A 23,176-nucleotide genomic window follows, 5' to 3' on the forward strand; every position below is an offset into this window, starting at 1 on the left:
GTTCAATGTATGGATGAATGAATGTGAAAATGCACAGTCCTTTATACACAAAAATTATTCATATGTTTTGTTTCTATTTTTGTTTTCTTCCTAATGCAGATTCTGATAGGTTATTGAAAATTCAGGATCCAGTTGATTCATTCAGATCAATAGAACTTAAAGAATCTGACTGCACACGACTTAGAGGAAAACTTAAAGAAATGGAAAAGAAGGTGAACTGGCTACACACAGAGCTGCTGAAAACAAGAGAAGCAAAATCACAGTTAAAACTTCAAAATATGGAGTGGGAACGAGAGCTCCGCCAAATGAGGTACTGAATTTCTTGGTTTTAAAGAAATATTTGAACTCTATATTTACTTTAATACTGTAGGTATGTAGGAGAAGTCATAATTGCTAACTTCCCTTTTGGGATTATACAGGGGAGAAAATTTCATTAATATTGTGGAATGTGAGACTTGGAAATAACACAGCAATATATATATATATATATATCTCCTCATTCTATATTTCTTTAAAAAAATTCTTTGATCTTTATCTGTCAAGTGTTCTCCAGAAAGTTTATATTACTTTACATTCCCACTTGCAGAATTATGAAATGACCATTTTTCTCAAGGCAGAAACTTTCAAAAAATTTATGCAGTTTGATTCTTAACATATGAATGGATGGACTAAAAAGTAAAGTGGAAAGTGATTACTGGTTAGTTTATTCAGCATCGCTCTCATACAGAGATAAGATTAGTTCAAAGGTCTATGCTGAAAGCGTGGATTACTCTTTATTTTTTAATTACTTACTATGGATCCTGCCTTGTACCAAAAGGGATTTAAAAATGATTTACTAAATAAATAATATTCAACAAGGTAAGTTCAAGTATTGCAAAAGAAGAAACAAAGTGTAGGGCATCAGGGAGTAGACTCCCCAGCCTCGCCTTGGATTATGCTAATTAGCGGGTCTGTGTTCTGGAAAAGATGCCTGCGGATGTTACCTTCCGCTGGAGATCATGTAGGAGTCCCTGTAATACTTCAGGAAGTTGAAATTTTATCTCTCATGAACTTATAAACTTGTTTCTAAATAGCAACTTCTCTTTTAACTAGTAACTAATTTCTCTGTCCCAATGAAGGAGTAACTTATGACTATGTGGGGAAAAGAGGGTAATTTTCAATTCAAACCTTAGTGAATAATTGCAAAATTTCTTTCCTACACTATTGACCAGAGTTACTCTTGATTGAAACTCAGTAGCATTTTGTCTTTTCATTGTTACTTTTCAAACGTGTGTGTGTGTGTGTGTGTGTGTGTGTGTCTGTGTGTATCTTTATGAAGAGATTGAAGTGAGGAATTTAAAATGTGAGACTTAGAAATGAAAAAAAATTGAGAACATAGAAATTCCATTAGGGTAATAAATCAGCATGTGAAGAACCAGATCATAAAATGAACTTTTTATTTTCTAACAAAATAAATTTTAAGGTAAGCATATTTCACTGCAGATTCACATTAGAACAAGAAACAAAGAAGAAGAAAAATGCTTATACATTATATGAAAAACCTGAGGATGATTTAAAAAGAAAAGAGAAACAAGACAATGAGCAAGTTTTCCTGAAGCAACAGATTGAAAGCCCTGCCCGAGCACTAGAATGCAAACCGAAGGGCATAAGGAATAAACCAAATCAGGTAAATTATTCTTAACGTGAAAGTTTCATATCTCTAACACTGTTTCATCAATATTATTTATAATATTCTTTTGAATGAATCTATATTTTCATTTAAAACAAATAAAAGTTATCTCATCCTAGATATGAACTATGACATTTAGAGCTTAATTTACTAATTTCTTGGTGTTCTTGGCACCTAACAGATGCTCTGTGTCTTTTCTGAATGAAGGAATGGAAGTTAAGTTGAGCTTAATCATTAACATAAGGATTGACAGTTTTGGTCAATTCAACAAAATAACAAGTCTAATTCAAATCCATGTGTTAATTTTGGCTTTTTGAAGTTAAAATCCAGGTTAAATCGCCTTGAGACTATGATGGAACTGGTTAAATGCCTTATAAAGAAATTTTCTTTCACTGGGATTTCAAAATTTGTAGATACTGACAGGCATATGCAGAATAGATAAACAAGATTATACTGTATAGCACAGGGAAATATATGCAAGACCTTGTGGTAGCTCACAACAAAAAACAGTCACAATGAATATATATATGTTCATGTACAACTGAAAACTTGTGCTCTACACTGGAATGTGACACAACAATGTTAAATGACTATAACTCAATTTCAAAAGTGTTAAAAAAGTTTTTCTTTCATGATACTACATCCCTTGTGTTTTTGCTCTGTGATAAATTTAGCTGTCATGTATATTAGAATTTGAGTTATTTATATGCATTAAAGGTCCCTGTGCTTAAAAAGGCTACTTCTTTTTAACAGGTTTAAAAAAAATTTTTAAAGATTCCCCTCCTAAGCTTTATTTGACTTTTTTTCATGGTATAAAACCCAAAACCTAATGTAATATGTCTCCAGGTTTTAGAAGAGCGAAATGACGCTCAGAGACAACGTTCTCGAGTGCAGAATGCCAGAGTAATACAAGATGACATCCTGGCCCATCATCTTTCCCAACAAAAGGAGGCAGAAAAGGCTAATAAGAAAATGAATGCTGAGGTATTTTCTTTAGTCATCTTCAAACGTGTGTGTATGAATTTGTATACTTACATAGTTTAAAAACCAATACTGTAGGTACAGAAAGTATAGAGGGTTTTAAAAGCCTATATATGTAAATATATTTTCTGGAGGTTTCATTTCCGGTCCATTGGATAAAGCAGTATTTTGAATTCAAGTCCACTTGCCGGCAACAGTGATGTAGTGACATTCACAATGGCCTCATCCAAGGAGAGGCTGTTAATATTGCCCATAGGAATTGATGAACTTTCCATTATCTCAAAACTGTTGCTCCTAACGGCAGGCATTCTAGTTTCTGGCAGTGATCTCACTCCTTTGATAGACGAATGGAGAGGTAACTTTATCATTTCCACTGATGGTAAGGAGGGAAAAGCGTAGCCAGTTCAGAAACCGTAGTTTGGGTGTCATTCTCCTACGTGTGATGAAAAGGAACGCCCTGCTCCATGTGGTATCCGATTTCAGTACAAGGAGATTTCGAATATAGTGATAGATATGCCGTAATCTGTACTGAGTGATAATTTATTGATCAGTATTTTATTTTTAATAAAACAGTTCACTGTATTTCCCTGCTATTTCACATCCATTACTGTTATAAACACCATGAAGAAGAAATCAAAATTATTGCAGAAGCAAATAGTCTCCTGATTTTCTAAGAAGAGCTCTGTTAATTTGACCTTCTTGACCTATAGTGTGTTCACCATTAGGGAAGTACAAGGCTTCCGTTGTGTTTATGTATTTATCCTAGAGAAGTAGCGTTGGTTTGGTGTAAGTGTCAGAGTCAGAAGCCCTGGGGGAAACCCTGCAGCTTGCTTGTGTTTCCAACCCTTTATTCCAGAATTGTCACAGCTAAATGAGTTAACTGATGTTTGTAGATGTGCTTGGAACAGTGCTTAGATTTATCATTTATCCGTAGACGTAATTCTTATAACTCGCTCTAAAAATGTTAGAAAGGGAGAATATTTATGGAATATTCTCAGGAAAGAAGTTTTTAGGAAACCTAACCTGTCCCAATTTATACAGAGCTAAGGCTCTTACTTTGGGGGTAGCTGTAAAGGTAAGATGTCAGATATAATTTTTAAGTGTAGTCAGATTTATTCATTTTTTTAAGCCTTTTGGGTTTGTTGTATTTTTTTAAGCCTTTTGGGTTTGTTGTATTTCAGAGAAAGAAAGGCCTTTCCGATTCTGAGCTTCTTAAACATCCTTTTGTGGTTTCTTTTTTACTTTCATGGATTCACTGTCTTTCATTAAATTTTTGAACTTTGGGGGATTTCTGGTTGTTTAAAGTTTGAGATTTGTATCCACCTTAAGTTTTTCCAGTTGGATACCCAGTTACTGCAAAGTTTTTTTTGTATAAACTTAGAGATTAGTCTTTCACTTCAAAGGAAATTATGATATGTCAGTTTATTGCGTACAGTTCAAAGAGTAAGAGATGAGGGGTTTCACTTACAGGACACAATGGATTTTGAGCTGTCTGACCCAAAAGATAGCAGCGAGGTGCTTCCTCAGCAACTTCCTGAAGCTGAACGTCAATTCCGTGGCCCAGAAATTGAGCTCCGTCCCAGGAGAGATGCTCTTAGACCAACGACGTTGGTATTAGAATGCGCGCATGGGGACCGAGGCCAAGCCCAGCGTTCAAACAAGGAAACTGAACCCTTGTCTCAGAGCAAACAAGGGGAAGTCAGCAAATACACTGGGAAGCAGGCGTTCTTGGAGGAGACAATATGTAAACTACAGAGTGAAAACACGTTGCTTCGACAGCGACTGGAAGTTGCTCAAAATGAAGGCAGAAGCGAAGAGACAATACTTAATGCCCCACAGCTGTTTCTGGATCACATGGGAAAACTTGAAGCCATGAGCAGACGAGTTCTGACGCTGGAGGAAGGAAACAAGGAGTTAATCGATGAATGCAGATGTTTAAAGCACAGACTGTGTCAGTATGAAACGGACAGAGCAGAAATGGAAGTAAGTACCCAGAAAGGGAACCAATTTTCAGACTTCCTCAAAGAAAATTCAAAGTAGTATCTGATGAAAGCTGAACGTTGAAACTAGTTGAATATGAGAAATGTGCGGGCTATAAATATATACACTGTAAAGCAGCCTAAAGGCATTTCTTGTATCCAGCAGACAAAAATTAGACCTGAGAGGTGCTTTACTTTGAGTAAAGATGCCGTGTCACCTGAAATTCTAAGAGATTAAGCTATAAGTTGTTGACAGATACAGGCAGGTCTTAGTAATTTATACTGCCCAAATCATTTTAATCTTTCTGTCACCACATTTTAGTATCGTGAAGCAGATAAATAAAATGCTCAGAACTAACATGAGTATTTTGAAATTAAGATTCAGTTGTGTGAACAAAAAAAGTAAACAAAAAAAAAAAAAAAAGAGAGAGAGAGAGAGAGAGAAAGAGAGAAAAGATTCAATTGTGTGGATTACCTTGACAGTTAAATCCAGATTTCCCAGATGAACTGATGTGTAAATGCTGTATCTTGCAGTACTTTTCCTTCAGTAGCTTTTCATACATTGTTCGTTGATATAACTTTATTTTTATTCATGTCAATTGGAATTAAATTTAGAAATATTTCCATCTCAAATCACGTATTGTTATGACCTCTCCACTCCTTAAAGGCATCTACTTTTCATTCAGTCATAATTTGGGACAAATGTAAATTTTAGCAAAACTCTGTTTGACTTAGTCTCCCCTGTTCTATTTATAATTTACTTTGAACATGTTTTCAAATAATGTGCTCACAGTTCTCATTGCAAGGCTCAGTTACTGTCATTTGGATCTAAGTTTGTCCAGTACAGAGGAACTGGAGCGCTCTGTGATATTCGAGTTTGGCACTGGGGTCCCATTTTCAGACTGAGGAGGAGCAGCCAGAGTCCTGAGTGGCAGGAAGGGAGGGAGTGGGAGGGGTGGGGGGAGCCGTAGGAGCTGCAGTCCAGGAGGCAGGGGAGGCCAGGTTGTCTCGGGTCCCCAAAGGCCATTGGAATAACCTCGTTTTTATTGTGAGATAGGAGTCTATTGGAAGGCTTTAAACACCAGATTGAATATGTGAAGAACTCTGAACTTAAGCCTCTAATGAGAAAGAGGGAGAATGTTCCACAGTGTGGAACTTACCGCCACTCATCCCACCCACACACCCCTTTCTGTTTGAGACTTCAGTGGGGGTAAAGCTTGGCCACTTCCTGGGAGGGGCAGGGAATGGCTGGTGGGGCTGCATCCATCCTCTAAGTTAACTTGCTGTCGGTAAGGGAGGAGGGTCACACCTTCTGTGTCTTTAATGGAACTCAGTAAACAGGAATGTGTGCCTATGAGGAAAAGAAGGCGAATTGATGTCTGTGGGGATAGTTCTCAACGTCCATTTGTTGGAGTTATATATTATTAATGTAACTTAATGATAAGATGACTTAAAATTCAGTAACAGAGTTATCTCTTTAGGCCCATATCAGACAGCTTCAACAAGAACTGACTGACACCCGAAAGAGAGTGTCCATGTTGGAAGCGTCCCTGGAGGTGACAGCACATCATAAGACTAATTCAGAAAACAAGAGACGGGATGGAGAGAGGAAGTCACATCAAACTGCGAACCCAGTACGTATGAAATTCAGCACGTCGACCGTGAGTGTGCAGCGCAGAGTGTTGCAGGACACTAGCTTTTCAGGGACAGCTTTCTTTTGCATCTTCATTATAATTTCACTTTTATTATCTTTATAATGCACTTGTTTCTTAAACTTTGACTTTCATTCTGCCATTCTTTATTTTTTTCTTATAATATTTACCCTTAGAGAAGTTGAGATTTATACCACTTTCCTCACAGAAGTGAACTTTTTTTTCCTATTAAACAGTATTTTTTAGTGATCTCTCACCACAATGAGGCAAGCTAGGTCAAATCAGAGGATAATGTTTCATGGAATGTTCCAGAAAATTGTCATGTCTCATCTTCACTTTTGTGAATGGGTATAGAATCTGTGTGTATTTATTTCATGGATTTCAGAATGCCTTGTGCAGAAAGGTCATTATACAAACCAGTTGAAGTTAGGCATTGCCTTCCTTTTCTCTTCATTTTAGACATGTTGTCAAAGCACGGAGAAGTTCAGATCACATCTGTATACCCAAAATAGAGAATTAAGAAAATTTTCTAGATCCTGCCTTTGGATTTTTTTTTTAACTTTGTTCAAATATAATTCACATATTATAAGGGGCTTGCATAACTGAAGTGGTAGAGTGCATGCTTAGCATACACAAGGTCCTGGGTTCGATCCCCTGTACCTCCTCTAATAATGAATAAGTAAAACTTAATTACTTCCCTCCACCAAAAAAGAAAAAAAATTCACGTATCATATAATTCGCCCATTTAGGATGCATAATTAGTATCTCCTAGTATATTCAGAGATGTGCAGCTGTCACCACAATCAATTTTAGATCATTCCCATCACCCCAAAAAGAAAGCCTGCATCCCTTGTCCATCACCACCGGCACCACAGCCCCCCAATCCCCCGGCAAACACCAGTCTGATTTCTGTCTCTATAGATGTGCCTGTTCTGGGTGTTTCCCAGGAATGGAATCACATGCTGTGTGGTCCTTCATGATTAGCTTTTTTCATCTGACAAATCGTCTTCAAGGTTCATCCATGTTACAGCACTTGTCAGTATTTCCATTTCTGTGTATTGTCTAACAGTATACTCGGTTGCGGGGCTAAACCATTTGCCCATCCATCAGTTGATGGACCTTTGGGTTGCCTCTGCTTTTTGGCTATTGCTAATAATGCTGCTGTGAACATTTCTGTCCAAGTTTGGATGTAAACATGTTTCCATTTCTTTGGGGAATATACTTAAGAATGGAAATGCTGTCATATGGGTCTTATGGTAACTCTGTTTAACCTCTTGAGGACCTGCCATACTGTTTTTTAGAGTGGCTGCACCATCTAACATTTTTACCCAAAGTGTATAATTCTCCCAATTTCTATGCATTCCTGTCACCACTGGCTAACTGCTCTCCTGCTAGGTGTGAGCTGCCATCTCATTGTGGCTTTGATTTGCATTTTTCTGATGACTAAGAATGTTGGGCATGTTTTCATGTGCTTATCCGTTTGTGTATCTTCTTTGAAGACCTGTCTGTTTAGGTTTTTGCCCATTTTCAAATTGGGTTGTCTTTTTATGATTGAATTGTCAGAGTTGTTTTTGTATCCTGGGTGCAACTCTTTGATTAGAAGTAGGATTTTCAAGTATTTCCTCCTGTTCAGGAGCTTGCCTTCTTACCTTCTTGATGGTGTCTTTTGAAGAGTAGAAGTTTTTAATATTGATGAAGTTCAGTTAATCTATTTCTGTCTTTTACTATCCTAAGAAACAAGTGCCAGATCCAGTCATGAAGACACACGCCTGTGTTTTCTTCTAAGAATTTTGTAGTTTTAGGTTTTTCATTTTGAGTTAATTTTATATATATTGTATGAGGTAGAGGTCGAATTTTGTTCTTTTGCATGTGGATATCCAGTTGTCCCAGTACCATTTGTTAAAAAGACTATTATTGTCTCATTCAGTTATTTGACACTCGTATTGAAAATCAATTGACCGTAAATGTGAGGGTTTCTTTTAGATTCTCAGTGGTGATGCATTGATCTATGTCTGTCCTATGCCAGTACCAATTCAGATGTTCTGAGAACTCTTTCCGAGTCTTCTTGCATATTTCCAGTTGTTTTACATAATAATAAAAAGTCAGTGTCACGGAATGTCTGTAACTCTACTTCTGTGGAGATTTGCTGCTTCCTGAACGGGCCTGTGGCCAGCTTATGCCTTGCTGACTCTGTGACATGACAGAAAGTAGGCTTGCAAAGGTAAAGTCCATCCCTTCCCCCCCATTCAGACCTTTAGTTTCTCACCCAGTGCCTCCCACTTCACTCCAGTTTCCATCAAATCATGGTCACGGGATCTGCTGACTCAGTCAGCAATATACTTCATTATGTTGCATTCATTATAATTCATAGACTCATCCATAGATTTCACTATCTAGAAGCAAAATGTTAAGCCTGGGAAAGATTAAATCAACCTTCCTCTTTGGAAACCTCTCTAATCCATCATCTTGCCGTTCACGATGAAGTCCTCTTTTGGCTTGGATCTTGTGTGTAACAGTGGTGCCGATCTTGTTCTTGGTGTACATCCTGTATCCTCAGCTCCCTGTGTCTACCTCCTTTTACTTAAAAGGAGAGGTGCCTAGGTGTATTCTATAGCTTAATGCATAATTAATGAAATAAATATTTCATCCCATCCAAGGAAAATTTTCCAAGAGTACAGCTGTTAAAAATTAGATAATATTCAATCAGTTTATCAGAAACAGATAACAGATTAGTAATTTGAATTTCAAAAGTTCAAAGCCAATCTCTGATATGGAGAAGCATTGTGCTACAACATGAAGCTGAGACAATCTTACCTTCCCTTACCAACAAGCTTTTAAGTAAGGTAAAGGAAAAATTGTATTTAATTTAAATACTGTGAAAGGACACTACATTTATGGTTCCATAATATTTTATTTTGTCTCTGAGGAAAGGAAAATGAAGAGTGAGTGCTAGATTAATACGTTCTCAAACTGCCTGTCTCTTAGAATTTCAGTTAATTGAAATGAGGTAAAAAGGCTGATTTTGGTAAACTGACTCTTTCTATTTGTTTTTCAATTATTAGACTTCAAATCCTGTGTCTCCTTGCTCACCAGTCTTCCTTAACCTCAAAGTTGAGGGGAAACTGTGAAATACATGCCTGTTTGTAAGGAGCTGTAATTGGAGGAACGCTAAAGTATCTTCCCTCTCGCTAGTTCTGAGGTCTTTCTTTCAGTTATCTGCTGCTTCTCATCAGCACTTTGTCATTAATAAGTTAATCTCAACGTTTGTTACATTCCAGTTTATAGGAGACCAATTTCTACTATATTCAAGTTACATTTCTTACTGTCTTTTTTCATCCACTTTTCTGCTTATCTGTTTTTGCCTAAAAATCTCCCCAAAGTTCAGTGGCTTAAATAAGCATTTATTTTGTTCACAACCTGCACTTAGGAAAAGTGTGGCCAAGACAACTGGCCTGTATTCCTCTCAGCTTCAGGTGGGGCAGCTCGAAGGCCGGGGCCTGGAATCACGTGAAGTTTCATCCATTGATGTCTGATGGTTGATGTTGGCGGTGGGCTGTGGCTTAGGTGGGGCAGGCAGGTGGACCCCCTCCCCTGGAACACGTAAGCTGTCTCTGTGGCCTGAGCTTGCCCACCTGAGACTGGGTTCCAGGATTAAGAGCGAGGCAGAAGCTGAATTGCCTTTTCAAACCGAGCCCTGCAGTTCACTCGGTGTGACTTTCACTGTTTTCTGTTCATTAGGAGCAAGTCACTTAAGGTTGGCCCTTATTCTACCTTTTTTATGGAATTAATTTTGAAAATTTATGGAGACACTCAAAAACCAGCATAATCTACTCACTAGCCACAATGTTTTCTTACTGCTTCCACACGAGAAATCCACTTATCCCCACTCAGTCCCCAAGCAGGTCTCAGTCGCTGTGGTGGTACGCTCAGGCTCCAGTGCAGGGCCTTACTTTCCCATCTTCACCAGGTCCATGTGGGGCTGAGGTTCCTGGGCGTGGTGGTTCTGGAGTACAGCCCTTGGGTTCACTCCCCTCAGTGCTGAGGCTTGAGGATAAGGAGACACGGGTTATTCGCCGCCACACACCCGACATTCTGCTGAACTGCTAAGGACTCCCTCTCTCACAGCTGGAAGATTGGAGGCACACTGGCTCGTAGCAGTTCTGAAGTGCAGCCTGATGCTGCCGGCTCTTTGATTAGGACTTATTCCTAACCCTGGGGGGGGGGTTCTCCTTCGCCGCCCTCTCTGAGCTCTTGGTTATGTCCCTTTCAAGAGCAGTGACCTGCGTTTGCAGCTGAGTGGTTCTCTCAAGCCAGCTTCCTCCTCATAGACCTTCTAAGAAAAACCCAAAGGCCTCTTCCCATTTTGCACTGTCTCTGTCTCTTTCAGTCCAAGCTAGCAAGCAGTAGTTTTTGCTACCACAGTTCCCTTTAAAACTTTGAGTTTCCTGTGAATTTTATTGGGGTTCCTGCCATTGGCAAAGCTATTCTCACGTCTTTTTGAGATAAACTCTTCACCTTGGGCTTCCTGTGAAGCTGTTGTGGGACCGTGCCTTTGAAATTCTTACGCTTTAAAGATCTATAAAGGAATTTAGGGCAGCACGTTAAACCTTTCCAAGGTCTTAACAAAGTCTTGGCTTCATCTTTAGACTGTTTTCCTGGCAGCACCCTAGATTTGATCTTCGGCCGGAAGCCATTTCTCTGCTTACCCATTATGTGACAATTGGGAGTGTGGAGATGCTTTAAATGGGATAGAGATATTTGAACCCAGTGAGTCCTGGTTCCTTTCTATTTAATAATCTTTTTGCTTGTTTTAGCTTATCTCTCTCATCAATTTTACTTTCAGCTGTTCGGTAGCAAGTGTCCTGTTCCCTCCGGTTTCAGTGTCATTTTCTTCCCTGGCCTAGAATCCTTCACTCTCAGCCCTTCAAGGGCCCTCAGGCTTCCACTAACAGTCTTGTGGACACTTTGGGCTTTCACTCTTACTCTTCTCTACATCTATTCAGGTTTCACCTACCTCCAGGTGCAAAGGCATCCCCACAGTTTGGGTTCTTTTCTAATGGTTGTGCCCCATTTTTAATATCAATATCTGTGCCAGTGATTTATTGCTAATAATTTATATAATAAACTGCCTCAAAACCTGGTGACTCCAAACAGCATTTGCTTGGTTCCCAAATCTGTGTTTAGACAAGGCTCAGTGGAGCCAGCTCATTTCTTCTCCACTTGGCATCAAGCGGGCCCTAGAATAATCTAAAGGCTTGTTCATGCACATGTCTGGAATTTGGAGCTGGCTTTCGTTGAGGACATTCCCTGGGGTCATCAGCTGGGACAGCTGTGTGTACAAAGTCTCAGTAGGTGGCCTGGGCTTCACAATGTGGTGGCTGGGTTCTAAGGGTGAGCATCCCTATGGAGTGAAAGTCAGAGGCCATTTAGCCTTAGAAACCACACAGCAGTGCCCCCGCATTCTGTCCCCTGGAAACCAGTTAACTGAGGCCAGTACATACTTCAGGGGAGGGAATTTCACAGGGGAAGTGCCAAGGAATTTGTAGAGATGTTTTACAACCACCACCTCCGCCTGCCTTGTCTCAGCAAATAATCCTTCTATCTGAAGGAAAGCAGTTCTTCCCAAGTCAGTGTCACTGAAATTCCAGCAAGTTTTTTGTTTGTTTTTGTTAAGTATGTTCTCTTGTTTTGTGGAGAGCCACAAAGGATTACAAGAATTAAGGCTTTTTTGTGTGTTTAGAAAAATGTATCGGTCATCTTACTAAACCACTACACTAGGAGATGGATTTCTCCTTAACTCTGTGAATCATTCATTGCTCCTTGGCATGCAATTCAAACTAGCATAAAATATTTGTAGTTCAGAGAAAGGCTTATGGCATTAGAATCCATATTTGTAAGATGTATTAATTGCAGTCTTTTTTTCAAAGTCTTGTTTTGGGAGGCATTTATTAATTCAGCCCTAAGTAACTCAATATGATCTCCCTAAACTTTAAAAATCATGAAGAGTTGAGACTTGGGGAAGGAAGGGCTAAGAGACTTTCTACTAAGAGGTGACTTGTAGTCATTTTATGTAGGAAAGACATGAAACAACTACAGAAAATAAGATTGTAAAATCAAGTACAAATGTATAACAAAGATGATGAAAATAAACAGTATATTTTTGTGACTCTTGGTGGTTTGAACTTTTTTTCTTGATTTTCTGAGTAATTTGAGTTTCTCCATTCCACAAGGTAGATATGCCACTTTATTGTAACTGAATATTTTTCAACATTTGATGCTGGGTTAAAGTTAGGCTGTTCTCAGTCTGCTAACATCATTACCAAACAATTTTATCTTTTTCATGCAGAATGCTGATCTGCCAGCAAAAGAGGAGTCTACATCTTCAGTAGTTCTCCATCTGAGTGCAGAAAGTCAGCTTGTTCTAAAGGAGTTATTACCTGTGAGAGAGATGCAAAGGAAATGTGAAGCACTAGAGGAGGAGAAGAAGAAGTTGGAGGAAGAAGCAGTAAACCTGAGACGTCACCTCGAAATGAACCCAGTGGAACGCAGCCAAGTGGAGCATTACAAACGGGAGCCTGGAGATCAAGCAAGACGGGATGCAGTAGAAGCACTGAAAGAACTCAGGCGGGCTGTGCAGCACAGACAGGAAACTGAAGAACAAGCAAGACATGATGTAGTAGAGAAACTAAAAGAAATCAGCCAGTTTTTACAGGTGAGACACTGATCTGTAACGTGCTCTAACTCACTTTGCTGAGAATGACAGTTCTGATGTGTACATTTTATGTGTTTCCTCTACTTCCCATATAGCAGTTTGTTTCGTAGATTTCTGGAAGTAAGGCCGCATTTGTTACTCCCTTTAAATAATTCAGTTTCCATCATCACTATCACTAAATTGATCTTTCAGAACAATTCTCACTAGAGAATCATTTTTAAGACCAATTGGTGTAAGTCAAGACTACTAGGAGGAGAAGAATATATTGTGATGTAAATACTGTGCCACACTCGGGGATTGCTCTTAAGTTGTATTGTTCAATTTTTAAAATTTTAAATTGATCCTTTTATTCTTTGAACTATCACATTACATGAGTACTAATATAAGAGTGATTCAACTTTAATTTTGTAACTCAGATTTAATTCACTTGACATTGATGATAAGTAGTTTAAAATTCAGCTTTTTTCTCACTTAAAATTGCTCTGTGAGTCATTGACTCAAAACTAAAGAGAACAAATAGACTGTAATTACTCAGGTTATAATTATTTTTAAAGTTGTATCCTTTTAATTTGCTTTAGGCACAAGCAGGATTTCAAGGAAACGTGTTGAAAGAGTATAAGCTTGCTTCAGTTAGTCAAACGGAACCCAGAGTTAAAGATCTGGAGCCTGAACTTAAAAGTGATTGTAATGAAAACAAATTGGAAAAATACAAACAACTATACCTGCAAGAGCTAGAAAATAGAAAGTCTTTGGAAAGTGAACTTACCTCGTAAGTCAAAACGTAGAATTATAGAAAATAACTCAGGTCATTAATTTGCCTCTAAGGCATAATTCTTACTGAGCCAGGTTCATGAGGTGAGCAACAAGTGAAAACTAACTAGATAGTGTAATTTGGGGAAATGATGTTAGCAAATGAATTCCCCTTTAAAATGTCCGTCCAGGGCACTTTGCATCTCCCTGCCTTTTGTTGCTTTTACACGACTTTATTTTTAATATTTGCATATATTTAACCTGATCTAGTCTTTAAGCTAGGGGTTTTGCAAACTTTGTAATTTAGACAGGCATATTATCACAAATTTCTAGCTGGAATTCCCATAACTAGAAATGTTAATGAGTTTAAAATTGACTGTGTTTTGGAAGAGCACAATGTAAACCCAAGGGGCCCCATGCTGGTGTTTGGTGAATTTACTTTCTTGATTGTGATATTTGGTGTCACCGCTCGTGGGCACCCTGAGACGAAGTACTGTACCCTTCTAAGTTTGTCTCCGCTACATAAAGGCATGCTTGGGGCATAGTGGGAACTTCACATAGGGGTGAAGGGCAGCATTGTGGTTCACAAAGTGGCTAAGAAGAATGTGGTGGCCTGCCCGAGGGGGTGTGTGGGAGACAGAAAGGGCGGGTCCCACCTCCGGTGCCTGAGTAGCAGTGTTACAAGTTACAGGTCTCCCCGCTATCCAAAAGTAGAGCGTTCCTATGAAAGTTGTCGATGTAAAGCAAAGAGGCAGTTACCTTAGGACACATCTTGCTGGTGGATGCATGAAATAAATATGCATAAAGCACAGGCGCTCACGGACACAGTCCTAAGCCGTGGCGGCCTGATGCCGGGACACTGAGTGTGGTTCTGCGGAAGGAGCTCGGTGGGGCCCCTCTCGCTGCTCGGGGCGCTCGTTGCCCCTCTGATGGCTCGGGCTAAAACAAACACCCAGCGCTATTCTGGCTTTTTGCTTTTTTCCCATAAAAGTGAAAATCCGCTTGAGAGTTTGTTTGATTATGGAAAACAGGTGCTGATGTAGGCCTCTGGTAAAAGCGAAGTAACAAAGTGAGCTTTGGGAAATTGGGGGACACTTGAAATTGCCCCTGGCGCTGTCGGAGTTCTTTCCCACCATCGACTGTGCCTTCTGGTGCCCCCCAGAGGTGGTGGCTCTAAACTGTTGCTCAGTGCCGCATGCTTCCTTTCTCCCAGGTAATGAGTGAAATGTGTATATAAGGGGGGTGAAAGCAAATGCTTGAAAATGGCTTTGAGGAATGGTTTATCTTTTATTTCTAAACTGGTTTACTGAGGGTGAGTATGTGTAGATGCAGCCGGTGCAGAAGGCAGTGGGGGTCCTCTGTGGGGGCGTCTCCATCTCTGACTCTCCCCACTTTGAAGTACTTGTTAGTTAAGCGCCCCCCCCAGGCACGTACGTCCTTCTTTAGGACAGTTTTAAACTGTAATTGTTTACAGTAGGTCTTCGCTGATGTATTTTTGGTGTTAAAACGCAGTTTAATGGGACAATCTGTTTACTATTATAGCAACTGTAAAAATACACATCACTTAGGAAGAAAATGAAATGAATGAAATCTGTGTTTTGCGATCCTCGCAGGGTTAATGAGAGGCTGGCTGAGGTGAGCACTAAGCTTCTGCTGGAGAGACAGCACAAGAGCTCTTTCCCTGGCTTTGTTCCTGCAAGGCCTGTTGGCGCACCGCCTTCTGCTGCAGGTACTAGCGTGGAGGCCAAAAGGAGTCCTACTCGAAGAAGGCGCTTCAGGACTTTTTCCGACCCTTCAACTAACTTGAGCGTTCCCTTGTTCCGGGTTAGTTATATTATCTTTTTTTCCTTGGGTTTCAGATTTCTGATACAATTCTTGTTTTTAATTAGATGAAATTCTGAGTTGTTTCTTTGACTGATGCACACTAAGTAGAAGCCATAGTTAATTGTGCTAATAAAGAAAGGAGACAAATTTTATAATTTTTTAAAGTCCCTGGATTTGTAGTTTTCAAGAGATACCTGTCATTAACTTTATTCAATAGATGCAACTAAACTGACAAATGTTAAATTTCTTAAAAAGCTCCATTTTAAATTCTATTTTAGAAGTTAAGTATTAGTGCCAAATAACTAGAGATCCACTTTCCATCGATTGGCTTAGTTTCTGATTGATTTCGTTTTGGCATTGGTTGATAGTAATTTTCAAGTTTTGCTACAGCCCAGTTTTTCTACCCCTAAGCATAAGTAAATGATTGGCGTTGAGCTACTTAACCACATGCGGATGCTTTTTAGTTAAAGGAATCCAAGATAAATTCTTTTTATGAATTCAATAAACTTGTAACACTAAAAATATTAAGTTCCATTTTTAAGTTTAAACTTTTTATCATTTTCTTCTGTAAGAGTACATCCTTAATTGCTATTTTACTTATAGCATTGTTATTTTAATTGTTATAAAATGTCTTACTGAGCAGTTGTAGAACATTTCTAAATATGTAGTCAAGTAAAGCAAATACTTAAATTTTTAACAAGAAGTTCACTTATGTCTCTGTCTTGCCCTCACCTGCAGGAATGCCGAGGTGGTAACGATAGAGAGTGTTTAAATTACAACCAGTTTTCATTGTGTATCGTTGTTAAAATAGCCATTTAAAGCGGTGTGCGTTGGTTTATGGTTTGATGGTGTTTTCATGATCTTCTTGATGCAGAGAAGGGTAACACGGGCCCTTGTTATGTGAGGTCTCAACCCATTTCTTCTCACTTGGCTTCGTGTCATAATAAATCAAAGAAGAAAAAAGCTCAGGTTTCGTAGACAGTGTTGTGGGTAAATTGAGTCTAAGTGCTTCAGAGTCATGAAACCGGACTGCGTGGTGTTAAAAAAAAAAAAATGCATGGCTAACACTTCTGCCAGTGGCTAAGCATGATGCAAACTCGAAATGTTTTCATTAGTTATCACCAAAAAATCGACAGTGTATCACTTTGCAGGATGATGGTGGAAGAGTGTGAGTGCAAAAGCAATGCAAGAGAAAGCTCCTGAGGACAGTTTTCTCCTTTAATGTTTTTTGGGGAAAGAGGTGTCTATGTTTTAGTACTTCTAGATACACTGGAAAATGATTTATTTTAACCTCAGTGTTGTAGTTCCGAGGTACACGTAGTTCTGTGGGGCCGTGGGGCCGAATCATGCTAGGTTTAGCAGGGAGGTTAACAAGCCCCACCCGGTAGAGACACGTCTCCCTCAGCACTGCCGGGCGCCTCACAGGAGTTACTGTACATTTACTGCTTATAGATTTCTTAGTCAGACTTAGAGAAAGAAGGTGACTTGTGGAATTGCTAGGGATGTAATTATTTCTGCTGGGAAAACATAAAGTAATGCTATGAGAGGTATGAAGATACTGTTTAAAATGACAGGAAGGGATGGGTTTTTGCATGGGGCTTAACAAAACAACAGACTTCCACAGCTTTTCAGCTATGGTTCTAGAAAGCAAAATGTTAAAAATGGCATTGGGGTTGAATTTAACATTCTCCTTTATGTGCAAGGTTTTAACATTTTGGACTGTTCCTACTGTGAAGTTCCAGCTTACTCAGCATTTTTTTCTAACTTGACAGAAGTGTTGCTCTAAGTCTGTGACTTCAGTCGTGCTGGTTGTCGAAGCAAGTTTTTTCCAGTTCGTAACACTTGGGTTTATTGCCTCTCTTACCGCTGCATGAAGTATAGCCTTGTCACGTGACATCGTTGTAGCGGTGACAGATGGACCCCGTATCTGTTTTGCTGATTTTTACCCTCAGAATTCACATTCTAGTTTATTTCTGGGGTGTTTTGTCCTACATGTCAGAAGCAATTTTACAATTTTACTCAATTGTGTTATTTAATTATATTACTATAAAATACAAAAAGTTAAAATTATCCTGAGCAGATACATCACTGTTAGATTTTCTTGCACATAGAATTTTTTTCTGAGAACTGAAAACTTAAAAATGGATTCCAGACAGTATTATAACAGACAAAATTTCTCTGTTTTAAAGATTATTTTGTGTTCAAGAGTGTTTTAGTATTGGTATGCCTAACGTGAAGCATGGCCACAATAGTTAATAAATGTCCTTCAGATCTATTTTAAATAGGAAGACTAAATTTTACACTCATTGATTTTGGACTTTCGGTGTATTACTGACACTTTCAAACATTTTCTAAGGATTTATTTAAGTAACTTAAATTTCTCAAATGTCCATTCAGTTTAGCAGCCCTTTTTCTAAATGGGATTATAGCAGTGCACCAGAGCTAAAACGATTAACATTCCTAAGACTTTAACTTTTGACATGACACAGCACTGCGTCTCAGCAGAATCTGGTCACGTTTCTTTTAAAAGTAGGCTTCCAAGGCAGGGCCCATCCACTCTGAATTTTAATTCTAATCAAACTATCACAGTAGTTAAGCTCACTTCTCATAAGGCAGAGGCAGAGTTCAGTAACCTTGTTTCTGCTATCAGCTCTCTGCCCTGTGGACTCCCTCCTGCCCTCATTTCATTTTGTCTGAATGGACAAATGAGGAAGCGTGTTATCTTTTGAAAGACAATCACTCAACTTCTTCCAGTTCTTTTTCTTTCATTCACTTTTTTCTCTGTACTTAATTTTTTAGCTCCTTGATCAACAAATACTTTCTCATTTCCTTTCTCTGCAGCAAAATACATGCATTTAATAGTTACAAACTGACAAGTGTCATTTCCTTCATACATTAAGCTATTTACAACAGGATAATGAATCAAAGCAGTTAAATGACTTGATTTTATTTCATTTCTGGAATTGTACTTATGTTTATAACATTTAAAATAAGAATGGTACCAAATTGTAACTGAAAAGTATCAATAATCTGAGAACATATTCACTTTGGAAATGAACGTGTGTGTATACGTGTGTGGCAAGTGTGTTTTTATCAAATTGGTCTCGGAAAGAGAGGGCAGCATTATCTTCCAGCCTGTGACCTCAGTTTTGACCTCAATCCTGCAGTGTCCCCAGTGGGACCTTCCATTTCTATGGGACATAGTCTGCAAACTGCCAGTTAGGAGAGAATGCTCCTAATTAAAAACCATTAGAATTAAAACTTGCTGATACATTGTCTTCCTGTGTATAATTTTCTCACCTTTCTGTGTTTTTGTTAAATGGAAAAGTTTAAGTAAAACTGCAGGTGCCTTCTCCTTATTAATGTTGGACTTCAGACCACTTCCACCATCTGAACATGGGGGTCCTCACCTAGAAATAAACATAAAGGTCCCAGAAGTACCTATTTAGGAAAATAGCTTTGCAGAGGAAAAGACAGTAATCTTACATTCAGCTCACGTGAAAGTGTGATCTACATTTTGCGTAGTGTTTATTAACGGTTATATGAATTTATTTCAGTAAAGTCTTCACCCTTCATCTGTTAGGGGTTTTTCACTTCACAGGACCCACCTGGCACTGTTGTCACGTTGTTGATGGCAGAAGGCCTCTGTAGAATGCTCTTGTCAGACAGTGTTACGGAAAACAGTCTCTGAAAATACTGGCAAATGGTAGCCCCAAATTTTGTCTTTGCACCTAACATTTACAGAGGCCTCGGCTCTCGTGTCGCTGTTACCACCGCAGTGTTTATTATGTCTGGTGGAGTAGTTTAGACCCTGTTTAGTGAGTGGGTGACTTTTATAAGAAAGGTTTTTAAAAGAACACTGTAGGTGGGGACATTTGTAGTTTGAAATGTCCCCACACATTTCATAGTTAAATACCTAACTAATTAAGTCAAGTTTCAAAAAGTTGGCCCTAATTTCTAGAATGGAAACAAAGTTACATTTAAAGAATTACTTATTGTTTTCCGTATTTCTAACTCTAGGAAGTTGTGAATCAGAATCCAACTTTTGAAACTGTCGCTAGTCTCTCCTTTTCTTTTCTTCAAGCAGATTTTCTGATATAAATATTTTAGTCATATACAGAGAGCAAAATACATTTGCTTAACTTGTTTGCCAGTAGAATCTTCACTTGACATTATAACAGAACACTTTTCTTCATTTTATGCATCTGCAGTTCTGTGCTAAAAACATTAGCAAGAACAGACCTTAAAATTAAAACTGCAGGAATGGAAATCTCATTTTAAGGAAAAATCCATTAACGTGAAAAAAAACTAAACTTTTATAAAGGGCAGTTTTTCTGAGAACTGCAGAGTAATGCATTCAGTGTAGAACATGACTTGAATTGTTTAAACTCTTTGTGCTAATAAGATTGGGCATCGCCCTCTGAGAATATGTGTATCCGACAGGGCAGTGTTTATTGTGCTTTCCATCAGGGGAATCTAAATAGCCTTACATATATATGTTCTCTATTATCTAAAATCAAAGTAAGTAGGAATTTATTTTATTTTAGTCCTGTGATTATTTTTTCTATTTAAGCAATCCTCAAGTTAGGTCAAGTCCCTAAAAGTATTTATTTAAAGGCCACATTTCATAAGCTAGCTGTCATTCCTATGATAGTGTTTCTTGTTTAACTTACACATTAAAAATAATATTTGACTTATTTCAGATGCGGAAGTAGTTGGAGAATAATACAGATAGAGAATTAAAAGAAGGTATGTTGCCAACATTTCTGAATTAAATTTAGACATTGATTTCCAAAATACACTGTAAACAGTAAATGGCACCTCTTCCTATTGTTTGAATAACAGATACTATGTTAAATTCTTTTCTTACACATATCTAATGAAAAACGTGAAAGCATAATTTCATTCATAATGATAAGTGTACTTATTCCTCATTTATTCATCATGATCCATAGCTTTAAAAAAAAGTCAGGAAGTCTGTGTTCTCTCTCTATTTCTGGCTGTGCCCTTCCTCTCCTGCTGTCCCCGTGGGCCTGTCACCTGCACACGGACCAGTTCTCAGAAAGCATGGAGGTTGTCAGCTTCTCGAGTTTGGTAGTGACTGAGGCCAAAAACCCAGACTCAAGCAATCACAGCTCATGTACCTGTCCCCTGGTGGATGACAATTAATTTCCTGTCATTCACTTTGTCAGGGGTTAACATTTTGCCCTCAGGAAAAATTCCAAATTCCTTAGCTTGGAAGAAAAACACCCACATCGATCTGGCTCTTGCCAAGGCTTCAGCCCTATCTCTTTCCTCCCCTGCTCTGCCCCTGGGCTCCAGCGGCTTGTCAGACTGCGTCCGGCTCCGCGGGCGCCCCTCCTGCCTCCGCTCTGTGTGTTTGCTTCTTGCCTCTCCCGCCCACACTTTCTCCTCCTCCTTCGGGTATCTGCTTACACGTCACGGCCACCAAAGAGGGGACAGTATTGACACAAAGCTGGACGTCCCTTCTGAGTGTTCCAACTGTGCCCTCTTTTATACCTGTCATGGCATTTATGTCTCTGTACCGAAATTGCCGGTTCATCTATTTTGCCAGTTTACGGTACATGATTTTTCATGGTGGGCTCTGTCATCTTCATCTTGTGATTCCTGTGCTTGTCACAGTGACTTAGTACATGGTTGCCGAGTAAATGAATGAAGAATGAGAAAACCGGGGGCTCTGATCCTTAGCCACAGGAGCAGTTAATTCAACATGCAGCCCTGGGCAAAGTCTAGAGTAGTAATCTTGTATTTTGTGTTGTAATCGTATGTAGGTATTTTTCGTTCTTCTTAAAACTTAGAAGAGTCTCAGCTTTTCTTAAAAAATAAACTGACATTTAGTTACCTATGAAGTATTTTAAGTAAAGAATCTAATTCTTTCATTTTCTTTCCAGCTACTACTGAATTGGATCTAAGTCCTAGAGACTCTCTCATAGCCTTGATGGACGAGTCACGTCTAAGTGCAGATCTGGTTTCGAAAGCACGTGAAGAATATGTGGAGATTTTGAAGAATAATTATATGATGTGCAAGATAAATAGTAAACATTTACCTGCTGGGCTGTTTGCTTAACATTTTATTTACTTCCCGTTATGTAAGATACTGACACTGTTTATTAAGGGAAAATACTCTTGCATTCTATGGGCATGATTAAAATTGATGTAGTATTTTAAATCACGTTTCTCTGCATCTCATTGACTTTTAAGCAGATTTTGGGAATAAAACCCAGCACTCTGGAGTATTATATACTCAAACTGAGCCCGGATGCCAGCTGTTTAAACAGCACCCAGCCACCCACCAAACTTGTCGTTGATATGGAGCCGTGTTGATTGATAGCTTTTTTGAATTTTCCAGCGTTAATCACTGTCTATAGACCTAAAGATTTAGACGGACAGCGTTTGGATCTGCTGTGGCTGTTGCAGTGTTCTGATGGATCACAACAATCGTTACAGTGCCATCAAGCTTTCTATATGTTACCTTAAACACTGATTCACAGATGTTTCCTCATGGAGAAACGAAATCTGCCTCAGGCTTTTCATTTTCTCTATTTATTTACTTTTTGGAAACAGTCTTAAAATTAGAGACAAGTTCTGAGCACCAGACTCAAACGGACATTGTCACAAACATGCCATCTCTCCCATACATTCTCCTAGGGCATTATCTATCTTCCCGAAATGTCACTTGTTCTACCATAAGTGCCCTTTCTCTCCCCTCTCACCAAGAAGTCATTTGTTTTTCAGAAAATGCCTTTCTCCTTTTCCTGTCACTTATTAAATTGCATATAAGCCCCCACTTTTAGCTACCCCTTCCAATCCCATTGCTTTGTGAACTCCTGCATGTGTTCATACATAATTTTTTTCTCACAGTAATCAGCTTTAGTCAATTTAATTTGCAGGTTCCCAATCACTGAATGTAAGATGGTAAAGGAAATACTCTCCTTCTCAACAATTTCCAGGAGCTAAATTTTTAATAACTCCTACTTAGATCCTTTATTCCCTTTTCTGTCTTTTCAGTGTGCTTACTTGGCAAAACTCCCAACTGCACAACAGACTGATTGTCACTCTTCCCCCTTACATCCCCCCAGGCATCTAAGTGCTGCTGAAGAAAGTCACACACTGCCCAGCGATCCTACTACTTTTATTTAGTTAACTTGCACCTTCTTCCTTCTCAGTGATGATTTCAAATTTCCCTCTCTGTAAACATCTCCCTCTGTTTCTTCCCTCTCACGTGAACCAGACAGTCTTACTTCTGACGACAAACTTCCTGAAGGATTTGCCTGCTTCCCCACCAGCAGTCTGTCCCCACCCAGTCTGGTGTGTCTTCCCTTCCTCCATTCCCACGCAGCGAGTCACTGATGACTCCCACGTCTAAACCAAAATGACACCTTTCCGGCCCTTGTCTAACTGAACTTCTCATTCCTCCGGGCATTCCATGTAGCTGACCTCTGTAACTGACCGCTGCCTGCAGCTTCCTCTTTAGTCTTTAGCTGAAGAGGATGTTGAAGGTGAGGGCTGCAGCCTTCTTGGTGAGTTCACTCAGTTTACCCTGGCTGTCTCCCATGGGTATACACAGGAAGTATACGTGTTATTCAAT

At 39.1% G+C, this 23,176-nt stretch overlaps 1 protein-coding gene across 3 annotated transcripts in view; it reads left to right on the forward strand.

Moving 5' to 3' along the window:
* The window catches only part of LOC141577126 (ankyrin repeat domain-containing protein 26-like), a 38,414-nt gene extending 16,657 nt beyond the window's left edge, over window positions 1–21,757 (forward strand). For 2 of the 3 annotated variants that reach the window (XM_074361167.1, XM_074361168.1), the window contains exons 11-20: window positions 100–310; window positions 1,483–1,666; window positions 2,516–2,653; window positions 4,121–4,633; window positions 6,111–6,263; window positions 12,628–12,993; window positions 13,572–13,762; window positions 15,357–15,567; window positions 20,271–20,316; window positions 21,480–21,757. In XM_074361167.1, coding sequence (XP_074217268.1) covers window positions 100–310; window positions 1,483–1,666; window positions 2,516–2,653; window positions 4,121–4,633; window positions 6,111–6,263; window positions 12,628–12,993; window positions 13,572–13,762; window positions 15,357–15,567; window positions 20,271–20,282 — 1,979 coding nt within the window. In that variant the 3' untranslated portion in view covers window positions 20,283–20,316; window positions 21,480–21,757. Of the gene's footprint in view, window positions 1–99; window positions 311–1,482; window positions 1,667–2,515; window positions 2,654–4,120; window positions 4,634–6,110; window positions 6,264–12,627; window positions 12,994–13,571; window positions 13,763–15,356; window positions 15,568–20,270; window positions 20,317–21,479 lie in introns of those variants that run through there. The other variant, XM_074361169.1, reaches the window with a different exon arrangement.
* Window positions 21,758–23,176: the final 1,419 nt, after the last annotated feature.

This window comes from Camelus bactrianus, chromosome 3 (genome assembly GCF_048773025.1).
Source record: "Camelus bactrianus isolate YW-2024 breed Bactrian camel chromosome 3, ASM4877302v1, whole genome shotgun sequence".
NCBI classification, from domain to species: domain Eukaryota; kingdom Metazoa; phylum Chordata; class Mammalia; order Artiodactyla; family Camelidae; genus Camelus; species Camelus bactrianus.